Raw genomic sequence first — 19,660 nt, forward strand, 5'->3', positions numbered from 1 at the left:
CACCGAAGCCTCCATTTTCTCGCCCCTCCCCCCCCCCCCTTTCACTGCAGGCTTGTTGACAGATTCTTTTAACATTGAGCGACTTCTTATTTGGGAATGTTTGAGCAGGAATTTCTTGGCGAGTTGTAGTTCTTGGTCAGCTTTTGCTAAAAAAGTGTCTATGGCAGAAATTCGCTTTAATTTTCCCCCTATCGAGAGAAAAAAAAGTGAAGTTCAAGCCGCTCAATATTTGTGTCGACTTTTTTGAAATCTTAAACAAATCTTAGGCGGACGATTGTCAGGCATCTGTAACCTTGTGTTCACTCTACTGTTAGAATGTTCTCCAAATTTTGAAAAAAAAAATTCGTTCACCTTTAAAAACAAAGCAGCGTTATTGGGATATGAAAAATCGGCCTATTTAGGAAAATTTGTATCGGGACTAGAAAGCAAAAATATCGCCACCGTGGTAAGATGCTCATCTTCCACTATGAAGGTTACCATCAAGGTCCATGGGTTCGAATCTGGGCATAGAACGTTAGAAGTAAGTTCTTTACCTACCGAGGCCCTGGGGCAACCACCGAAGGATGGGGCCTTCATTTACCACCCAACTCCTCAGATTGGAAATTGCCGTATGGCGATATATGACCGGAGTTGGTGTGCGGTAAAGTAGAAAGCACAAAAGACAGAGACTTCCAATTTCTATCTTCTTTGGAGAAAAAACTCGTTTCTTCAACTTCCAATTTTCCACACAAACAAAACTCGCCAGTGCTTTTTGCAGTGAAAAGTAAACAATCATTTTTTTTCCAACTCATAAAGAATATTTAATTTTCATTTAATAATGTCCCAACTGTCATACGAAATGCCAAAACTTTGGTTTTCATAAACATGCGGAAAAATTTGCGAATTTTCAAAAATCTAAAAAGGTAATATTTTGTGCTTTGCAAATGCGTAATTATGTAGCAAATATGCATTAATTGATTAATAATAACTCGAGTAATCAATTTACATAACTGAACTCGTTCGAATAACTAAAATTATGTTTTTTCTGTATAAATGCACTAATAGGGAGACAACAATCAGCGCTGCAATTGCTTACTCCGCTTACGAGGTCATATTTTTGGTCTCCCAAGAGTGACTTATTAACGAGGTTTGACTGTATTGAGCCCCTTGAATTAGGAAAAAATGTCAAGTTTAAGTGTTTTGGGCCCTTCAGAAGTCGAGGCCCCGGGCGCGCGCCCGGTGTTAAATCCGCCTCTGAGCCTGTCTGTCTGCATAGACTAAAGATATAATATTATTCTAACTCTATTCTAACCGATTTTTAGCCCTATATTAGAATCTTCCTATTAATACACATATATGAAGGCGTCTTACTGTTAAGGGTCCTTATGTAATGGCTATAAGTGCTCCTACGTTACGCGGGACAACAGGTCCATCGGCGCACGCGCTTTAAGCATTCCTTCCACAGAGTAATAATACTATAGAGTGCGCGCGAGGGGTTACAATGTGAAGCAAAGATCCGGAGTCACGTGACTCCGGTCGAAAGGCTGGTCAGGGAATCTCACTGGCAATGCTTTCCTTATGGCTACTCGTATGACGATCTACACGTGCTGTCTTATTTTTCATTAGAATGAAATGGATTTCTGACGTAATCTCAGTTTTTAACGACTCCATTTCGGATTTAATTCAATTAAAGTTCCAAGTTTTGGTAAAATTCAAATGTCATGAATCATTATTAAATGTTTTAATAGAATTTTTGGCAATAAATGATTGAAATTGTGAGTTATATGAAGTTTTAACTGAAATATACGTCTCCGCAAGATTTGGCGAGATTTGGCGAGCTAGTGAGTTCATTCGAGTTTTGCTCAACTTGGAAGAAAATATGCTTTTCAGAAGGAGAAATTTATGAAAAATATTCTATTTAAATAGAATGTGAGGAAAACTCCCCCCCCCCCCCTCTAGACAATTGCAGTTTGGCATAAAAGTGCATAACAACCTCTAAAAATAATAGTATTTTTACCCCTCTTCACACCTGAGATAAAACTATTACAGAAAAGAAATTTTTTTATTCATTAATTTATGTTTGTTGTATGTGAAATTGCCGCTTCAAACAAGAAAATTAATTATTCAATTGATTTTTTGAGTCAATATCTGTACTAAGACCTGAAGTCATACATTGTGTACCTCAGATGTTATCTTGCTGAGCTGAATGGAACTTGATTCGCCGGTCCCGCGGCACAATTTTTGATGGCCGTTCTACCGGTCTTAGCAGTGGGCACAAGAAGTACTTGGCCTATTTTGTTGTGTAAAAGTGTGTGTGATGAATAGTGTGTGTAGCTGTATGTGTAGAAATTTAAGTCAAAATCGGGACTCTAAGCTCGTTTAACAGATTACTTCAGGCAAAATGCCATATCCACAACTGAAAGAGAATTATCATGAGTCACTATAATTATGCACTATAAATGGTCATGCTTTTCGTCAGAGAAGGTAGGTGTCAGCGCCATTTGTTGGGCTGATTTGGGGGGGACAGTTTCGTGAGGTGGTCTCGGTCCAGGCACATTTTATTCTTGCGTTGACACAGTTTTTCAACGCAGCCAGCACAGTTCATGTGCGTTTGTTATTCACTGTGTCCACAGATATCGAGCGTTAGCACGTTGGTCCATTTTCCCCCATGGGGAACGGTTCCTGTGCCTGCCTTTGTGCATTTTAGTTTCTTCGCTGGGAGGTTTCTATGCCGCCTCCCTAGCGGTACTCGAAAGATATTTGTTCTCTGAGTTCTCAGAGAATATTTGTTCTTTTTTCGCATTTCAGATCAGTGTCATTTCATTGACGCTGATTTTATTTCACTTTTCCTCACAATAAGGAGCCCGGCAATGATGCAATCTCCATTGACCAAGTGCAAGGCTCTACTTGATTGCGGTACTCAGTATCAGTAGGAATTTTGACTGCACAACGCTTAGGCCTCCACCAGGCGATGGCAAGTCTTCCTATATTTCATTTTACAGTAATTTCTCGGTTGTTTTTGGCAGTTGGCACTTGAACATGTTCTGTGGTTCCCGTAGACGCTTCACCAAATGAGCCGGGAGCGAGATCCGGTGGACAGGGTCAGTATGGCCAGTTTGGGGTCCAGTTTCCTCAGCATGAAGGGGTAGTATGTTTCTTCGCCATGGTTTTTATATTAAATGCAGTTTAAAACGAAAAAATTGGAAGGAGTAATAAATGAATAATGAAACGTGTATTTACACTATTTACAATATATACAATTTGTACATTTACCACGGGCGAAAGAGAACATTCTGCGGCCGTCCATACCTGAGGATGACCGCTGGATTATAATCCACAATTTCAGATAGATGTCGATACTCTGAATTTCTGATGATTTCATATTGAGACTCAGCGAGTTTCCTTACGTGATCAAGATACGTATTCGTGCATAGATCCCTTCTCAAATCTGCGTTCCTCATGAACCAACGGGCTCTTGTAAATTTTCGATAGCTTTTGTTTTCGAAGATTTGAAGTGTGTGAACATTTTTCTTTGTGGCGAATGCCCAAACTGGGGCAGCATAGGTGATAATAGGCCTAATTACTGATTTGTACAAGTACATTTTGTTTTTCAGTGAGAGGCCGCTCTTGGGAAAAAAGATTTTATTGAGCATTCCTAGGTTCTTTGTTGCTTTCATACGGACATACTCAGTGTGTGCTTTAAAATTCAGTTTTCTATCAAAGAATACCCCAAGATATTTGATCTGGGGCTTCGGTGCAAGTCTGGCGTTTCCTAGGACAATAAGGTGATTAGGTCCCGTTGGTAGGTTGTGTCTCTTGTGAAAACATATGAAGTTGCATTTTTCATGGTTGAGGGCAATATCGGAGTCTATGCAATATTTCTCTATCTCGTCCACTGTCTCTTGAAGATTTTCAAAAGCTTTTTGAGGGTCTCTGCAGTTAGTTGAAATTAGCACATCGTCGGCGTACTGACTGATGATGCCCCGTTGAGGCGAGGGGAAATCATTCACGTACAGAGAGAAGAGTTGGGGGCCCAGAACGCTTCCCTGCGGGACAGACGCTCGAACTGGTCTTAAAGTAGATAATGCATCCCCAATCTGGACTCTGAAGTGACGTTCATTAAGGTAATTTTTGATGAAATAGAAAAATTTTGGTGGGAAATTCATATTGATTAGTTTGAACAGGAGCGTGCTGTGATTGGTCCGATCAAACGCCCGCGAGAAATCGAGAGCCAATGAACAGACGTATTCTTTGTAGTTTACGGAATCCATTAGAAATTCTGTCGTACGTAGGAGCTGCGTAATACAAGAGTGTTCCTTTCGAAATCCATGCTGCTCCGCACGAATCACTGAATTATTGTTGCAGAAATTATTTAATCTTTTAATGTAAATTCTTTCAAATAATTTGCTCAGGTTCGAAAGAAGGCTGATCAGGCGAAAATTTTGGGGGAAAAGGGGATCAGAGTTAGGTTTGTGAATTGCTTTTATTATTGCTGTTTTCCAGCAGCTTGGGAAGTAGTTAATTTTGATCATGGCATTGAAGATGTTGACCAATGAATTTCTGATTGAAACGGGGAGAGCTTTTATTGCAAGATTAGAAATTTTATCGTGCCCTGGGGCTTTTTTTGTTTTCAGGAGTTTTATGATCTCGTTTAATTCGGTGATTGACGTGAGCGGAACATCATGTGTTTCAGAAAGGGGAGGGGGATTATTTCTCATGAATTCATCAATTGTATCACGAATGTTTTCTTGTGTTTCGTCGTCTTGTAGTCCGTTTGGAGCAAACTGTTGCTCGAATGTGTCCGCAAAGGATTCTGCAATTTCCGGGGGGGTGAAAACAATTCTCCCATTTTGCCCGTGAATACGGTTGATAATATTTCCCCTTGGTTTGCAAATTTTTAGGGCCTTCCACATGGACCCGTCTGCTATGTTCACTTCCTCCATGAAGTAATTGAACCTTTCGTGGTTGTATGCTCTTATTTCTGCCCTGATTTCTCTTTCCATCTGGGTCAATCTGATTTTATCGTCTCTCTGTCTGAATCGCTGCCACTTTTTTCTGACTTTGTTTTTTTCCCTAATTTTAGTGAGCAACTCTCTGGATAGGCCGTACTGGTGTTCGCTTACCTTTATTTTGTTCGTACAGTGGTAGATGGCGTTGTTGACTGTTTCTGTGATAAGCGAGATGCTCTCATCGATGATGGCTACTGACGGATCATTAATCGATATTTCAGGAAACTCTGTGAGTTCATTAGAAAAATTAACCCAATCAGTTTTGTAAATAAAAGGGATTTTTCTTGAGATAAGGAAATCTATCTTAATTAGTATAGGGTTATGAGAAGAGTCGACAAGCTCAGGGGAGGAAATAGAGATTGCAGAATCGATGTTTTTTGCAAGAGCAAAATCGATGACAGAGGAAAGATGCAAAGAAAAGGAAGGAAAGTGGGTGGCTTTTTTAGTAGCAATGATATCAACAACATTATTTTGGCAGAAGTGGTAGAGTGCAGTGCCTTTAGTTTGATTATATCTGCAGTTCCATGCCTTATGATGCAGATTCCAGTCACCAGCAATTATTGTGGGAGTGTTTGTATTAAATATGTGGGAGAGGAGATTAAGATCAAGATTGTTATTCGGAGGCTTGTAAATGGAAACGAGGTTAATATTAGTGTTATTAACATGAATAGTTATCCCTACCGCTTCCATAGAATTAGAGTCAATAAGATCCAGGGGATTAAATGGTATATTATTGCGGATGAACGCAGCCACGCCCCCTCCACGATTGTGCAATCGTCACGCCTTATGCATTGATAACCAGGAATTTTTATCTTTGTGCTTGGGATCAACCAGGTCTCTTGGCAGAGAAAAACATCCACATTATGTTCAAAGAGGGCTTCTGTTAGTTCTCCAATACTTGGTTTTAAGCTGGTTGCGTTCCAAGAAAAAATTGTTAAAGGTCTTGGAGGCGTAAGATCCGTGTTTCGGTTTTGATTACTAATTGTTGTTATTTTTTGATAGGAAGTCTAGCACTTCAGTTAGGCTTCGGAAGATTTCCGAAAGTTTGTTTTCTACCTCTATGGGAGGTTTGACAAGATTAGTGATTTTTTGTGTTGAGAGAAGTATTGATTTGATTTCATAATTTACATTTGTTTCGTGTGGGACAGATTCAAGAGACGGGATTGGTTCCGCGACTTCTGGCTCGATAAAGGAGGGCGGAGCCAGGTTAGTGTTTACATTATGTAGGTTGGGTTCTTCCCTCACGAGATTTTTCTCTACCTTGGCTATCACTTCATGTAGTACCTTTTCCACTTCCTTTTTGTTTTGTTTTTCGATAGATTTTTCAAGTTCAGTTGCGTACTCATGCTGTTTTAGGGAGTATCCCTTGAAGAGTGGGTGTGGTCCTTTCTTGGTGTAATAATTGGAGATTTTTGTGAAAGCAAGAGAGTTGGGCCTTTCAGTAAGGGGCGTGAACGAGTTGCGTCTTGCTAGTGTAGGGGGAGGGGAGATCTCCATGGGGGCGTTTCCCTCTTCCTCATTTGTTTGGGTTTGCTGGCATGGGGGTGTGCGTCTGATTATGTCGGCGAATGTTCGTAAGTTTGTGTTTCTTTGTATTTCTGGATCATTTCTTATTATCACTGGCAGCGAAGGAATAATTAGTCTTCCTGATTCTTGCGACTGTCTTTTCAGTTTAACTGGACAGGCTCCGTATGTTGAGCAATGCCTCCCATTGCACAAAAAACATTTTTTGAGATTTATGTTGCCTTTGTTTGGGCAGTCACGTCCGCTGTGTAGCTGAGCGCAGAAGGCACAGCGGGGGCGTTCTCGGCAGGATATAGAGCTGTGTCCGAGGCGAAGACAATTACGACATTGCAATGTATTGCGGTTGCCTTTGTACCGCTCTATTTGAACAGGAATGCTTGCTATCTCTGTGATATTAAATATGCCCTTATCTTTAATGGCAAACTCGACGAGATAGAGCGGGTAATCGAAACCTGTACGGTAGTTCTTCATACGGGAAACCTTGATTACTTCATGCCCTTGCGATAATATGTCGTCCGCAATGTCGTCTGGGGGAACATTCACGGGGAGACCCCTGATAACTACCTTTAGATTTTTGTCGTTTTCCAGTTGATAGGTATAGAACCTAAAATTCTTTTCATTGCAGAATCTAGTCACCTTTCTGTAGTCGCTTTCGGAGTAAAATTTGATCGATACCGTTGTTGGTGTTGTTTTTGCGTCTGGGGGGAATTCGCATAGTTTTCTTATTTCGGCGTAATCTTTAAGCCATCTGGGTCCCCATTCTGAGAGTACTATCGGGGGAATGTTTCTATTTTTCTTTTTGTAGGAAACCGTAGAGAAACCTTCTAAATCGTCATCTTCGATGTCTCCAGCAGTGGGCGTTTCGTCAATGTTTACGTTTCTGATATTGTTTACATTATTGGAGGGGGAGGGGGCCTCGTCAGTCGATCTGCGCTCTGATTGGCTGGTTGGGTCTGATGTTGGTGCTGATGGTTGTTGTTGACTTTGAGCATCAGAGGGCATTGTGGGAACGTTGTCTGTGTCAGGGAAGAGCTCGCTAGGCATTATGGGAGCCTGGTTGATGCAAGGTATTATGGGTAGGTTACTTTGTGTAAAAGATGTGGCAACGGTTTTCACAAGAGACACGAGAGGATTAGGGTTATCTCCATGGGACTGGGAGCCATCTTGCTCATAAATGGAGTCCTGAGAACTGTCGAGAAAAGCAAAGGGGAATGCGATTGATTTCTTGTCGGGAGATGGGCTCATCTCATGGGGTCTTTTCCTTTTCCTGGATTTTTCCAGTCTTTTGGCAATACTTTCGGGAGATTTGTCAATTTGAGGCGATTTACGAAAATACAAGGCCATAATATGGCAACAAGGGTCTTCTTTGATCTTCTCAAAAAACTCGCACAGTCCCGATACGAAGGGAGCTGCTGTCTCGGTCTTGAAATCCTCATCACTATTCGCATAGTCGCTATATTTTGCAAGAAGGGTATCGAAAAATTCAGACGTATTACATGCTGCCTCCTCGAGGGCTCCTAGATCCGTTTGTTTATCAAAAAAATATCCTAGCCAGGGTTCGACTAATTCTAAAAAATCATTAATATCCCCCTCAAAAAGTTCGGTAAAATTATCACGAATATGCACAAATTTATCAACTATATTTCCGCCTTCAGCGGGGCGGATTGCGGGACAAAACCTGACCATTATGAAAAGCGCATAATTTTAAGTGACTCACCCGAGATAAAAAGCATCAGCCGGAAATGTAACGTCAGAGCACCTAGCGTAGACGGAGAGAACTTGCACAACTTTGCTATGACATATTACTCATACTGTCCTACCTTACGCAAAAATCAAACGATATGCATCGTGCGTAGATGATGAACTTAAATATATTTAATATTGGAACAGCTTTGGTATAAGGGACAGGTTGGCGATTTTCGGCGACTTTTTTTTCCCGGCGCCAAATATGTCAGACGGCTCGAGAAAAAGCCGCGAGACACTACGTGCGCCAGAAAAAAAAAGTCGCCAGCATAGAAAACAGTAAAAACAAATGGCATAAACAAAAATAAGCTGTGGAGTATTTAAAAAATAAAACTGGATAAAAAAAAATGAAATCAGGGTTTAAATAAAACCCGGACCGTTGTGAATAAATAACGGTCCTGCTGTATAAATAAAAATATTCTATGTATTATAAATTAAAACCCGGACTCTCTTTCCGAGAATCCGGGTTCTTATAAATAATCAACGGTCCTGCATGTTGTATAAATTAAAATATTCTATTTATTATAAATTAAAACCCGGACTCTCTTTCCGAGAATCCGGGTTCTTATAAATAATCAACGGTATAAAATAAATAAATAAATAAAATAAAAAGGATGCAGGGGCATCCTGCATGTAGAAAAGAATAAATATTAAAGGTACAACCTGAGGGAAAAGATGTCCAAAATAATTCCAATTAATCCGACACACACACTACGTCATATATACGGAAGGAAGAGAAAATATGAAGAACTATCCCAACGGTTTTTCAAAACGCCGCGGCTATTAAGTGACGTCATTTGGAAGAAAAAAAGAGAAAACCAGTTTGAAAATGGCAGTAAAACCCGTTTGAAAGACGCGCTAGGACGCTAAGAACACGGAAAAACAACAGTCAGCGCCACCGACTGGCAGAATTCTACGAACATTCTGGAACAACGACAACCCAGCAGAACAACAACAAACCAGAGCGCGGCAACGATGGCAACTTATCGCCGGAAAAGAAGTCGCCAATTTGGCGTGTCCCTTATACCAAAGCTGTTCCTTAATATTAAAGTACCAACTTTTTTTCACTATATATCTCTGTTTAAACACTATTTATTATATCGTTATGATGAACGTATAGTAGCATTAAGATCTGTGTTCATACCTTGGAAGGTTATAAAATTAACCGACAGATGACAGCAACAAATGTTTTTTTTCTTCTTCAATGAATTGAGTCGCCATCTGTTGACACTAATACTAGCCAATAGAGGCTACTCGGGGTGGATCGAACAGCATAGGAAACATTTTTTTCGAAATTACTTTTAGCTTGGGGTGGGAAGTTCTGTTTTGGGCATATTAGTTTGCATAATTTTTTTTATTAAAATCCATTCATATCTTCTGGTGGCCAAGTGCCCCAAAAATAATTTAAAATTCACAATTTTATGAAAATGTGTTAAAAATTGTAAATGAATGAAAAATGCTTACAAATTTTGCAGAGTATTCAGGTATTAAAGTATAAACTTATAAATAATAATAATTTCATAATAATACATGAAGCATAAATTTAAAAAAAAAAGCAATAAATCGTAAAACGTATAAAAATTGAACTTATAATTGTATTAATTTGAAGATTTACATATTTCTAAATGTTTTAATGTTTTATGGTATTAAAATGTTTGATATATGGATTGTTGATCTTATCCTATTCTCCCAATATGAAACCGTCTCTTCTCCACACACACATTCCCACGCCTCAGCCACTAGGCGAATGCATCTTTCAACTGCTTGGGTATGGTATGGATATTTTCACCATTCCTTCCAACTTTTACTATACTAAATAATTTTATACATTTAATAATAAACAATAAATGATTTTTCATTCTCTGCCTATACATTTTTTCCTGTGAAATCGATAATTTTACTCATTTTTAAAATTTTTTATTCAAAATTTACATAAAAATCGATTTTCGGCTAATCTTTAAGTGTCTCGGCGCACCGGAAGAAATTAATTGAAAATAAAAAAAAATTGCATTTATGCTAGTATGCTTAAAAGAGAACTTTCACACCCTAAGCCGATTCTTTTATCCACATTTCAATTTTTAGATCCACCCTACTACTCATCCTTCCAGAGGATTTTTTTAAGCACTAAAAAGACCACTGATCAGAATAACTTGGCAATTTGAGCAAAAACACATGAATACATCTCCAAAGCAAGGTTGTACAGGGTAGAACTCCTTAATACGGAGTTTGGCGATTTATCGCTACTACCACGAATTACTGTTATAGTGAATTTTAACTTATTTTGTTATGTTTTGAGACAAAATTTCATGTGATATTTCTGTGGAAAATAGAAATGTTTTAATTTTGGCATTTTCAACTAAGAGAACAAGGTGATTTCAAATCAGTTGGAAATCGGTTCTTCAATCATCCTTGCATGCTGTAGTGAGCTCTGCTGGTTGGCGACTTATCGCTTGCAGATTGGGAATAATTAGCTAAAATTGTATCTTCACTAAGAGTCAAATTTAATGGGATTAAAAATTAATGTGATAGATGTCGTATTTCAATTGATTTCATTTTCTGTCCCCCATAATTCTTCTAACAGACTACAAAATTGTGATTGGTATCATTAGTTTGTGTTACTGGACTGGTGAGCACTCCCTCTTTCCTGCAAGGCACATGCAGTGACTACTTTGCAAATTAATTACAAAGAATTAATTTAATCTTACTATTTTAAAATTAATTGCATGTTCAGCTTAAATCATTATCTTGCTTGGAAAAAGGTTTTTAAATTTTTTCACTCGCACTACATGCATGAGTTTTGAAACAAATACCTCATGGATTAAATTTTGCCCATGCAAAAACTGGTTTTTTCTTCTTTCTCAAGAATAATACATTCCAATTTCTTTGGGGTTTCAAGAAAGTATGATGGAAAGTAATTTTTTCACATTCGGAATTTAAAATTTCAATTTTTTTTAAATTTTAGACATTTTTATAATTTTTCTTAAATTTAAACATTTTTATAATTTTTCTTAAATTTAAACATTTTTATAATTTTTCTTAAATTTAAACATTTTTATAATTTTTCTTAAATTTAAACATTTTTAAAATTTTCAATGAATCTCAAAAATTCTATCTATATCCCTATAATAGCTTAGTAAGTGTGAAAAATTGCATAACAATGTCAAATCATTCGCCAGTAATCAATTTGAGAAAAACGCATTTAAGTATTGTGAAGCAGAAATGTTGAAATTTTTTTCTCAGACCCAACACCATACAGACACATGAAAATAACTTCAATGTTCAATAACGTACTGTTTTTTTATATTGCTATCTTACTTTTATTCATCCCTTTAATGCTTTGAAAAGCCTGCCGCTTCAAACACTTGATGCTCAGCAAATTAAAAAAAGCCATAGATTCAAAAACTGATGAGGTAAAAATTCAATTGAATTTATTTTGCAGTCTGTTATCTATTTAATATGTTCCGAGAGTAATATTTGAGGCAAATTAGCAATTACTATGAGAAAGATAAAAAAATAGAAATTGACATTATAACCGTCAAAACGCATTGTAAATGTTAATATTTTTTTACATTGACATTGGCATGAACAAATTTTCAGGTAAGTTGATACAAAAGACGCGTAACAATTACTTTTTTAAATGAGTATTAAGCTCAACAATGTGTGCATAATTTTCAGTAGAAGAAGTTTCGTCAACTGTCACCACCATATCTCATTGCATAGATATGCAATTGCGAAACACGTTATAATGATAGCAAGAAAAACCTTTTTGAAAATCAGTTTTTTTTTCATTCACTACCTATACACTTACTTCTGATGTCCGTTATCACAATACACAAATTCACAACAAATCACACAAAACACTGCACGTCAATATAAATTTTGTGCTGCCTCCATTGTTTTAAGTGGTATTATTATAATTATTTATGCATCTGTGGAATTTTCCCCATTTCATGAAAATGGTTTTAAGTTCATTGACCAGATTTTAAGCACACTGATAATATATACTAAAGATAAAGATATGAACTGTTGCATCCTATCTTTCTAGTATGTGGAATACATCTCCATTGATATTTTTCCTTTATCATCAAACAACCTTGGTTATGTTCCAAAAACTCTGTTCATACCATTTACATGTACTGCTAATTTGATTAATTAAAGGATAATTTCGTTGAACAAGAAACAAATAACCATGCATGAAAAAAATTATGGAAGTAATAATAAACTGGTAATGTGTAAAACAAAAGTACACAATAGATTCAATGATATACGAAATATAAAATGTAAACAAACAAAAAAAATGTAAGTCAGGGTTTGACAAATCAAGAGGGAAAAAAATTAATGCCAGTCAAACTTCTTAGGAGCCAAGGGTGATCTTAATCTCAAATAAAATGGTAATGAATAATGGTTTTTTTTTTCAACTTTGTATATCTTTTTCCTACTTTAGGAGACACATGCTGCCTTGAAATTAAAAGACTCAAATTTACTTATCACATGATTTACTTTATAAAATCTGTAATGACATTTCATCGCCATGGCGCCCTGGTGGGATTTGTCAAGTCCTGCTACAAGTAACTGTTTTTTCCTTTAACCAGGTGAAGAAAGTTTGATCGAAAGTCAACTGAGAAAAAAGTAAACAAAATACAAACTCCTTGATTGGAACATCTAGCTGCAGTAATGCTTCATCTAACGACTTTCTTTTGCAAATGCAACTCGTGCTCTAGCAAAGCGGAGACAAATTAGAAAACTGTCATCTCCCATAAAACTGATAAAAAAAAAAAGATTAAGGACAAAAGAAATGAAAATGCAATGGATAAAAAAATTATTCAGCGTATGTGCTTGTCCAAATTGGAAATTAAATACCAAAGTACATATATGGGACATGTTACGAGTGTGAAGCATAAATAGCAAGTTAATTGCTGAAACAGGTGAAATGCCTTTGTCGCGAATCAGTGTATGAGTGTATGTGCGTGGGAGAGAGAAGATGTTTTTCTCATATATTTTGTGGTGTCAGATTTGACCCAGACGATTGTGACGTCATTAACGAAACCCCTCTCCCTCTGTGTTTTGTTTTTGCTTTTCTCTCTCTCTGTCTGTAGTGTACAAGATATAGTTGAAACGATGCTTTCGGCTCGAATGGAAGCAGTCTTTTTTCGAATGTGCTAGAGAATTTGTACAGTATGTATCATGTGTATTAAATAATATTTTAATCAAGTTCATCCTTCGTGTCAAAAGACAACTGCGTTTGTTTCTCGGGTAGAGATGCACAGTTGAAAGAAATTTCGAATGAACCCTTCATAACATTTTTTGGCGCCCGGACAGGGGCACGAAGGACATCGTGAACTTACGAACACAGATACATAGTGCTTTCTTTTTTTTTTTATTTTGAGTTTCGCTGAGCCGACCATGGAAGCACTGAAAGTAAAAAGAAAATCTCTTCGCACGTCGCTGACGGTAGCAATGAACGCTATTGCAGAAGAGCTGCAAAAAGACACTTGTGATTCAGAAAGTCTTCAAGTTCTTCTCAATCAGATGTGCGATAAATTTGAGAGATTGGATTCCGTCCAAACAAGCATTTCTGAACTGTTTGAGGAAGAAGAGTTTGAAAGAGACTTCCTTCAAGCTGAAACCTACCGTGATCGATTTCTAGCTCTCAAATTGAGACTAGAAAACAAGGTTTTTTCACAAGGAGCGAAATCGCAAGTCGATGACGATAGCGTGGTGAGTGTAGCTGCTTTTACAACAAAGCGAAAGTTCAAGCTTCCGAAACTGGAACTAAAAAAGTTTTCTGGGGATGCCAGAGAATATCTTGGATTCTGGAGCCAGTTTGAAAAAATTCACGAAGATCCAGATATCGCTACGGAAGACAAGTTTCACTATCTCTCGCAGTGTATGGTTCCGAATTCTCGAGCTTCGCAGGTCATCAACAGTTTTCCAATGACAGCGGAGAACTACGAAAAGGCTATTACGCAAATGAAGAATCGCTTCGGTCGTGAGGATACACTAATCCAAGTTTATGTGCGCGATCTTCTTCATCTTGTCTTGAGCAACAACAGTGGTTCCAGGAAGGAGTTCAAGCTCGCAAATCTATACGACAGCCTGGAGACAAAATTACGATCATTAGAGACTCTAGGTGTCACTGAGGATAAATTTGCAAGTATTCTTTTTCCACTAGTTGAATCATGCCTTCCTGTGGATATCTTGAGAGTTTGGGAAAGAGAGCGAGGAAAGATAGAAGGTAAGAGTGACTTGGATTCTATCTTAGAATTTTTGAGAAACGAAGTGGTATCGGAAGAGCGAGTTGCTTTGGCTCATGCCGGACTTGGCTTTGAAAAAACCAAGAGACCAAACAAGCTCGTCGCTGAAGAGCTTTGTATTGCCACAGCTAATGATTTAATGGTCCATCATAAGATTGATAAACAACGCATGCTTAAAAAGACTGACGAATCTTGTATATTTTGTGGTAAATTTCATTCGTCAGATAAGTGTTTTAAGACAAGCTCACTATCATACGATGAAAAGCGAAATTTGATTATGAAAAGGGGAGCTTGTTTTGCATGCCTTAAGAGAAATCATATCTCGCGAAACTGTAGAGCCAAAGTCAGATGTTCTAATTGCAATAGAAGACATTTGTCAGTAATGTGTCAAGGAGACTTTCCCACTGAGGTTAAAAATGTAGAATTAGAAAGTACTAAATTAGAGAAGGGAGATAACGTACTGACAAATCAAGCAACCGATTCTGATGTTTTATTGCAGACTCTGATAGTTAGAGTAAAGCATGGTGATCGAGAGAAATCTATTAGAGCCATCATTGATACCGGGTCCGAGAGAACATATTTGAAAAAAGATGTCATTGATTTTTTGAAACTTGACAGTTGTGACGAGATTAAATTGGTCCATAAACTGTTTGGTGGTGTTGAGACAAAAGAAAAATTACACCATAAATACAAAGTTCATGTTAAGAGTCTTAACAACCAATGGAGTTGCAATATGTTCTGTTTAGATCAGACAAAAATATGTTCCGATATCAGGAGTATATCAAACGGTCCATGGATCAGTGAATTGACCAAATGTGGTATTCATATCACTGACTTGGAAAATCTATCATATCGCGTTGAACCCGATATCAAATTGCTTATAGGTGCAGATATAGCTGGTAAATTGCTAACGGGAAATATTAAATCATTGAAAAGTGGTCCAGTTGCTGTACAAACCCATCTGGGATGGACTCTAATGGGAAAAATGCCCAGAGTAATTGAGAAAAACACTCCAAATCATGCTTTGTTAACAACATCGTTATTTCTCAATGCTTCCTGTACAGAATTATGGAGATTGGACACTTTAGGCATCACTGATCCCGTTGAGTCACAAACAACATCTGAAATCCATGAGCAGACAATACAATATTTCAAAAATACCTTAAATGTTGATTGTGATGGAAGGTATGAAGTTGCATTGCCGTGGATATTGGATAATTCGCATTTGCCCACAAACAAAGGCTTGGCAGAGAAACGACTTTCAACTACTTATAAGAAACTAATTGTTTCGAATAAAACTGATATCTATCAGGAAGTTTTTGATTCGTGGTTGAAAGAGCAAATTATCGAAAGGGTGACTGACGAAAAACAAATGCAGGTTCATTTTCTCCCGCATAGACCAGTATTCAAGGAATCGAGTGAGACTACAAAAGTGAGACCTGTTTTTGACGCATCAGCTCACGTTACTGGGTCTCCTTCACTGAACGACTGCTTATGTAAGGGTCCAAATTTAATCGAGATAATTCCAACGTTATTGAATCGCTTCCGGAAATTTCCTATTGCAGTAACCTCTGACATTGAAAAAGCTTTTCTACAGATTAGTGTTAGAGAAAAAGATAGAGATTATTTGCGATTTTTGTGGAAAAGGGATAAAGATCAGATAGTTGTGTACAGGCATAAGCGTGTAGTGTTCGGAGTCAATTGCAGTCCTTTCTTATTAGCTGCTACACTGAATCATCATCTTGACAAGGCTCCTGATGGCCTATCCACTACAGCTAGAACTCTGAAAGAATCTTTTTACGTAGACAACTGTGTGTGCAGCCTGAACTCAGTTGATGATGCGAATAAGTTTATAATAGAATCGCAACTACTTCTTTCATCCGCAAAATTCAATCTAAGAGACTGGAGGTCCAATCATTCTCTTGGTATTATCGCTACATCACATAGTACGGATCCCGTTCCAGTTCTTGGCCTAAACTGGGATTCAGAGAATGACCTACTTTCCTGCAGAGTCGAGCTACCGGAAGAAGAGAAAATTGTAGCTACGAAACGAGTTTTGCTTTCATTGGCAAATAGAGTATTCGATCCCATTGGATTTACTTCACCGGTCACTTTGCTTCCTAAGTTAATTTTACAAGAGTGCTGGAAGCTAGAGTTGAAGTGGGATGAAAATTTACCCGACCATTTGGCCAAACAATTTTGGAAATGGGTAAAAGGCATACGATTGATTCCTACTATTAGTATACCGAGATGGGTGAATCTAGGTCGATTTACTGATAAGAAAGTCAGTATTCACATATTTTGTGACGCAAGCAAATATGCTTATTCTACTTGCATTTTTTTGAGAATCGAAACAACGGACTGTGTTTCAGTGAATTTCGTTCAATCACGTACCAGAGTTGCTCCGTTGAAGAGCATAACAATTCCTCGCTTAGAACTTTTAGCATGTTGTATTGGGGCGAGATTAGGCAGCACCGTTATTTCTGACATGGACATACCGGAACTGAAGGTTTACTATTGGAGTGACTCGACAACTGCTTTAAGTTGGATCCAAAGAGATGTACACTGGGGTGTATTCGTTTATAATCGTGTACTTGAAATAAGAAAGTTAACTCATATAAACGAATGGAGGCATATCGCTGGAAAACAAAATCCTGCTGACCTTCCCTCAAGAGGTTGTTCGGTTGAACATCTATTAAATCTAAGATGGTGGGAGGGACCAGCATGGTTGAGTGAGCCCGAGTCTACTTGGCAGCGGGTTGTCGAATTGCCAGATGAAGAAGTTGTCAATTCTGAAAAGCGAAAAGGTGTATTGATTGCACATAATGAAAGTTCGAAACCAGATAACTGGTATTACAGGTACTTTTCATCGTACTTGAAAATAGTACGAATGCTGGCTTGGATCCTAAGGTTCATCAATAATTTGAAAAAATTAGATGTTTCGAAAGAGTTGGACATCAACTGTTTTGAAATACAGCGCGCAGAAAGAATGCTTGTTATACTGATTCAGAAGGAAGCATTCAAGGGTTTCGATGATGAAAAAATACGAGTATTGAGGCCAGTCGTTGATGAATTTGGTATAATCAGAATAAAAACGCCAGTTATGTACAGAAAAGACACCAAAAACTTCAGATATCCAGTCCTTCTGCCTTCGGATCATCCAGTTGTACATACCCTGATTTCGTGGAAACATAAGGAACTTCTACATGCCGGAGTTTCTCTCTTGATGAGCAGTTTACGTGAAGAATATTGGATCATAAAAGCAAGGAAAACGGTTCGGTTTGTTGTTCAACGTTGTGTGACATGTAAGAGGTTCAATGCACGTAAAGTAGAGTCTGTTCCTATAGCCTTGCCGGAAAACAGAGTGCAAGACGCAGCAGTATTTCAGATAGTGGGAGTTGATCTGGCCGGTCCATTGTATCTGAAAGAGGGCCAGAAATCATGGATCGTGTTATATACATGTGCGGTGTACCGAGCTGTACACTTAGAGCTTGTGACATCACTATCAACTGAAGCCTTTCTCCAAAGCTTGCGACGTTTCATTGCTAGGAGGGGAAGACCATCCACAATCTATTCGGACAATGGAACAAATTTCGTTGGAGCGAATAAGGCATTCTCAAGCATTAACTGGGATGAGATCTCTGCTGCAGTGGCTATTCAAAGGATTAGTTGGAAATTTAATCCTCCTACTGCTGCTTGGTGGGGAGGATGGTGGGAGCGGTTGATCCAAATGGTAAAACGCATCCTAAGAAGAGTATTAGGACGAGCATCTCTATCCTATGAAGAGCTGATCACAGCACTCTGTGATTGTGAGTCTGTTGTCAATGACAGACCTCTTACGTATGTGACAGAAGATGTTGAAGATCTGGCACCGTTGACACCATCGATGTTCCTGATGGAGATACGATCATCAAGCGTTGCGGACCTGGATGCTGTGAATACCAAAGAGTTGAATAAAAGAGCCTTATACCGACAGAAGTTGCGAGATTTGCTAAGACAAAGATTTCGTTCAGAATATCTGGGACAGTTGCGTCAACAAACGTTCCGTAGAGGAAAAGTCAAGTCTCTCTCTGTTGGTGATGTTGTTCTCGTAGAAAGTGACAGAAAACGTTCATACTGGTCCTTGGCTCGTGTGATAGATCTGATTCCAGGGAAAGATGGTCACACTAGACTTGTTCGAGTAAAAACGGACACTGGTGAACTTCTGAGACCGATTCAGAGGCTTTACCATATGGAGATCGAACATAAACTGGAAGAACAATCGCCCCCGGATCCAGTTTTGCGAACAAAAAGCGGAAGAAAAGTGACTGTTCCTGAACGTTTGAGTTATAGTTAAATTTTATTGCGTACTTTGTGATGATTTTTTTTTTTAATGATTTCGATATTTTAATATGCTATTCGGAATTTTTAAATTTTTTTGAGAGTTCATGTCATTATGCTTCGAGAAAACTCTTTATCATTTATTTTGGTAAGTATTGTGATATATCTGAATATTTTTGTGAAAATTTTATGCAATTAGTATAATGTTTATTTTGATCTGAGAATATTGAGTTTGATTGGCATAAACTCAAGGTGGGAGGATGTCGCGAATCAGTGTATGAGTGTATGTGCGTGGGAGAGAGAAGATGTTTTTCTCATATATTTTGTGGTGTCAGATTTGACCCAGACGATTGTGACGTCATTAACGAAACCCCTCTCCCTCTGTGTTTTGTTTTTGCTTTTCTCTCTCTCTGTCTGTAGTGTACAAGATATAGTTGAAACGATGCTTTCGGCTCGAATGGAAGCAGTCTTTTTTCGAATGTGCTAGAGAATTTGTACAGTATGTATCATGTGTATTAAATAATATTTTAATCAAGTTCATCCTTCGTGTCAAAAGACAACTGCGTTTGTTTCTCGGGTAGAGATGCACAGTTGAAAGAAATTTCGAATGAACCCTTCATAACAGCCTTGTTGGATTTCCCTGTCCCTCAACATGGTTAAATTAGATTTTTTTTTCCATCATGAATTTTTAACAAACCTCATTGCTGACTATATTTCATTTATTAGCCAAGAAGGTGGTGTTCCTTAGAATTCGTTTTTGGATTGTTTGGTAGACATATATGGATAACTTTTTTTTAAATATTTTTGTCATATTTTGTTGATATGACCAAT

The 19,660-nt window shown here is 38.0% G+C and overlaps 1 protein-coding gene across 1 annotated transcript; it reads left to right on the forward strand.

Annotated features, from left to right (window-relative positions):
* The first annotated feature begins 13,658 nt into the window (after positions 1-13,658).
* LOC149065075 (uncharacterized) lies at positions 13,659-18,845 on the forward strand. The gene has a single exon (XM_089254283.1). The coding sequence runs from the start codon at positions 13,659-13,661 to the stop codon at positions 18,843-18,845; it is 5,187 nt and encodes a 1,728-aa protein (XP_089110409.1).
* The last annotated feature ends 815 nt before the right edge of the window (positions 18,846-19,660 follow it).

This window comes from Pholcus phalangioides, unplaced genomic scaffold, assembly GCF_987345545.1.
Source record: "Pholcus phalangioides strain wild (caught in Gottingen) unplaced genomic scaffold, Ppha-v1.0 ptg000041l_1, whole genome shotgun sequence".
Classification (NCBI taxonomy): domain Eukaryota; kingdom Metazoa; phylum Arthropoda; class Arachnida; order Araneae; family Pholcidae; genus Pholcus; species Pholcus phalangioides.

Coding starts and splice junctions, on each gene's coding strand:
- LOC149065075 (XM_089254283.1), top strand. CDS start 13,659: ATGGAAGCACTGAAAGTAAAAAGAAAATCTCTTCGCACGTCGCTGACG.